Source organism: Phaethon lepturus, unplaced genomic scaffold (assembly GCF_000687285.1).
Source record: "Phaethon lepturus isolate BGI_N335 unplaced genomic scaffold, ASM68728v1 scaffold4795, whole genome shotgun sequence".
NCBI classification, from domain to species: Eukaryota; Metazoa; Chordata; class Aves; order Phaethontiformes; family Phaethontidae; genus Phaethon; species Phaethon lepturus.
In genome coordinates, this window is record NW_010542504.1 from 21,297 (window position 1) to 21,508 (window position 212).

General features: G+C 59.0%; 1 protein-coding gene across 1 annotated transcript in view; it reads right to left on the reverse strand.

The window, feature by feature from the left end:
• The window catches only part of MANSC1 (MANSC domain containing 1), a gene marked incomplete at its 5' end in the record, with an annotated part of 6,366 nt that extends 6,159 nt beyond the window's left edge, over positions 1–207 (reverse strand). Inside the window, one exon of the mRNA XM_010288033.1 lies at positions 30–207. Coding sequence (XP_010286335.1) covers positions 30–207 — 178 coding nt within the window. The remainder of the gene's footprint in view (positions 1–29) is intronic.
• Positions 208–212: the final 5 nt, after the last annotated feature.

A 212-nucleotide genomic window follows, 5' to 3' on the forward strand; every position in this document is an offset into this window, starting at 1 on the left:
ACAGAAAAGACCAAAGGGGAGCCGGTTACCTGACAGCTTTTCCCCCGAGCAGCAAGCGCCAATGCAAGCCTCTGGGCTGGGGGCGAACACCGGCTCTGCGCCCCGGACGCCTTTGGGCAGAGATAAGTTTATATCGATGATGGTGTTTTCCATTTTCTCCGCGGAGCACTCTTGACCCAGGGATGGTCCGGCCACCACGCAGGCGATGACCA